The sequence below is a fragment of the Chaetura pelagica genome, unplaced genomic scaffold (genome assembly GCF_000747805.2).
Source record: "Chaetura pelagica isolate M959 unplaced genomic scaffold, ChaPel_1.0 scaffold463, whole genome shotgun sequence".
Taxonomy (NCBI): Eukaryota; Metazoa; Chordata; class Aves; order Apodiformes; family Apodidae; genus Chaetura; species Chaetura pelagica.
The window spans coordinates 44,559-48,056 of record NW_009952816.1 but is presented as its reverse complement, the minus strand read 5'-3'; the positions used below and the strand labels follow the sequence as shown (position 1 = coordinate 48,056).

The 3,498-nt window shown below is 65.0% G+C and overlaps 1 protein-coding gene across 1 annotated transcript in view; it reads left to right on the top strand.

Moving 5' to 3' along the window:
- Positions 1-1,083: 1,083 nt before the first annotated feature.
- The window catches only part of YJEFN3 (YjeF N-terminal domain containing 3), a 4,523-nt gene continuing 2,108 nt past the window's right edge, over positions 1,084-3,498 (top strand). Inside the window, exons 1-3 of the mRNA XM_009995075.1 lie at positions 1,084-1,103; positions 1,760-1,868; positions 2,573-2,870. Of these exons, the coding sequence (XP_009993377.1) occupies positions 1,084-1,103; positions 1,760-1,868; positions 2,573-2,870 (427 nt within the window). The remainder of the gene's footprint in view (positions 1,104-1,759; positions 1,869-2,572; positions 2,871-3,498) is intronic.

Sequence of the window (3,498 nt, the reverse complement as noted above, 5' to 3'; positions counted from 1 at the left end):
GCTGGAGAAAGGGGGGGACACGGAGCCGGGATGGGGAGCTGGGATGGAGAAAGGGGGGGACACGGAGCCGGGATGGGGAGCTGGGATGGAGAAAGGGGGGGACACGGAGCCGGGATGGGGAGCCGAGTTGGAAATGGGTTGACAAGGAACTGGGATGTGGAGCCGGGATGGAGAAAGGGGGGACACGGAGCCGGGATGGAGAAAGGAGGGACACGGAGCCGGGATGAGGATCTGGGAAGCAGAACCGGGATGCAGAGCCCGAGGGTCCCCACTCCTGAGGTTGGGGCACGGGAGGGGGCACAGGGCACAGGTCTTGAGCCCCTTGTCCCTCGGCTCCTCTCCTTTCTGCTCCTCGCAAGGGTTGAACTGGGTGGGACTGGGCTCTGCTGGGTGTCCCTGGGGGTCTGAGGGGTTTCTCCCCCAGAAGCTGCAGTTCCCCCTGCCGTGTCCCCAAGCCGGTGGCAAAGCCAAACTGGGGTGACCCAGGATGGGGGGGACAAGCTGCTCCCGGGTGGTCAGAGAGCCAGGACCCCGGGAGCCCCCGCGGGGACGGTGCCAGGAGAGCAGGAGCCAGCCCGGGCCGGGGCCCAGGATTCCCTGCCAGGAGCGATTAGGGACAATGTTCTCCCCTGGAGCAGAAGCGGGGAGTTTTGTCAGAGCCGGAACGTGCCTTTTGTCCGGTGACAACAACACAGCTGCTCTGCAGCGGCCCCCGAGGGGGAGAAGGGGGGTGGTTTTGGCCCCTTGTCCCCTCTGTGTGCCCACAGGATCCTGCTGTGGGGCTGGGGCCGGGCTGGGACTCACTAGAGGGCACCAAAGGATTTGGGATGGGATGGAATGAATGCGATGACAAGGGATGGGATGGAATGGTTGGGATGGGATGGCAAAGTATGGGATGGGATGGATGGGATAGGACAGGAGGAGGATTTCCTGGGGAATCTGCCCGGACCACCAGGGCACTGGGGGTCTGTGGGGTCTCCCAGGACACGAAGGGAGGACCAAGGGGTTTATGCATCAGCCAAGACAGCCAGAGGAGGTGAGTCCATGGGGTCTGCAGGGGCTGTGGGATGTGCTGGAGCCACCATGGTGTGGCAGGTCTATGGGTTTGTCCGAACACCCAGGGCACAGTGTGATACAGGGGGCTCTGGGGGCTGCCAGGACACCCAGTGGATGTGGCTGATCCATTGGGCCACCCCACAACCAGGGACCTGGCCCTGTAACCCCTGCAGCTCCCGGGGCTGGTGGTACCCCACCATTCCCACACATGGCAGGGGACAGGGGGTCCCCTCCCCACTTCCAAGACGGAGCAAGGTGTGAGTGTGCACCCCCCAAAACGGGAACAGGGGCCGGGGGCTCCCCTGTGGGGGCTGCAGGTTTCCCCCCACCCCCGAGCTGCTGGGACCCCAAGTCTGGCCTCTCCCAGGAGCCAGATTTCTCCATCCCTTCCAGCCCGAGCGCGGCGGCCCCGGCACAGGCTGTTCCCATGGCGCAGGTGAGCCAACAGATGGGAACAATTATCCTCCCATTCGGAGGCTCCCGGGCCCTGCCAGCGCCGGGGCTCGGCAGCCCCTGCTCCTCCTGCACCCTGAGCTGCTTTCTGTGCCCACCCCGAGCCCTGTGAGACCCCAGCCCTCTCACCCAGCACCCCTGAGCATCCCCTACCCCTGCACCCTGGCGATGGAGCAGGGGGTCCCGAGGGATGCTAGGGGTGGTGGGGGGGACACATCTTTATCCTCACTGCCATCCTCACCCCCCGCAGCAAGGAGGAGGCAGAGGCCATGGAGAAGGAGCTGCTGGAGGATTATCGGTTTGGGCGGCAGCAGCTGATCGAGATCTGGGGACACGCTTGTGCCATGGCTGTGACCAAGGTGAGGTGGCCAGCAGGGCTGGGGACAACCCACGGGTGCCGGGGACACCCCTCTGTTGTCAGAGACACCCCACCAGGGCTGAGGACTCCACTGCCAGCCACTCTCCCACCCTCCTTTTGTCCCCCTGTGTGGCTTTTCCCACCCTGAGCCGTGGTCTCTGTCCTGCCCCACACACCAAGGCATGGGGACAAGGGGACAGGGACACCCAGGGCTGGTGGCAGAGTGATGCTCTGCCCATCCTAGCCCTGAAGCCTCTCCCTGGGCGGGTGTTTGTTTTGCATTCCTGAGCCCCCCCTTCATCATTTCACTCTGGGGTGAACTTGGGCTCACCCTTCTCAGGATGGGGATGCTCAGCCCTTCCACTGGCTGCCCCCAGTGCTGCTGTGGGGAGGAGGGTGCTGGGGGAGCTCCCTGGGGGGTCCCCATTCCCTGGCAATGCTCGGACCCCCGAGTGCTGGTGCTGGATGGGAGGAGGAGGAGGCAGCGTGGGCGAGCAGAGGTGCAGCATCAAGGGCAGCTTTGTCACTCAGAGCCCGGCTCAGCTTTTCCATCTGAGGTGTCCGGGCCGTGCTCTGCCCTCCCCTCCTCTCAGGGCAGAGACGTTGCCTGAGGAGGGGAAATATTTGGGTGTCTCTGGATCCCAGGGCTGGCCCCAGGCCCACAGCGTGGGGCTGCCCACCCCCCAGGGACCCCCCGTATCACAGCATCCCTGGGTCCAGCACTTGACCCAGCTGGGGAGACCTGGGCTGAGCACCCTCCTGGTGGGGCTGAGCACCCTCCTGGTGGGGCTGAGCACCCTCCTGGTGGGGCTGAGCACCCTCCTGGTGGGGCTGAGCACCCTCCTGGTGGGGCTGAGCACCCTCCTGGTGGGGCTGAGCCAGGCAGAGCATCCACGGACCCCCAGCTCGGGCATCTCACACTCAACCAGTGTCCCCAGCACTGTCCCCTTCAGGCACGTCCCTGGGAGCCCCACGGTGCTGGGGCAGGACCAGGACCAGCCAAGTGTGGCTTTGTCCCTTTGTCCCACGCCCCGACCAGCCGGCCGTGCCGCTCAGGTCGCTGGCAGCTGGATGGGACCAGGAGCCAGGCTCCTGGAGCAGGAAAAAATCCGTCAAGGGATAAACAGACCCTCCCTGTGCCGGCTGCTGGAATGTGGAGCGTGTGGCCGCCTCCCTGCAGGCTGGCCCGGAGCCCCGGCCCGGGCATCGACCTCAACACACCTTGGGCATCATCACCAGCCCACCCTGGGCACTGTTGTCACCTTGCCATGGACACCATCCTCATCCTATCATGGGATTCATCCTCATCTTACCAGGGGCATCATTGTCATCATGCTGTGGTCACCATCCTCATCCCACCATGGGCATCATCCTCATCCTACCAGGACCATCATCTTCATCCCACCACGGGTATCATCTTCATCCCACTACAGGTCCCATCCTGGGCACCATTCCCACCCCACTACCCACCCAGCACCAGATCCCCGCCACGGGTCCATTTCCCCTCTCCCCTGCAAACCCAGGTCCCCCTGCCCCACGTCCAGCTCTGGGTGCCACCCCTGGGGCTGCCCCAGGTGGGGGCAGGGCTTGGTGGCCGTGCCATGTCCCCGTGTCCCCCGGGAGGCCTTCCC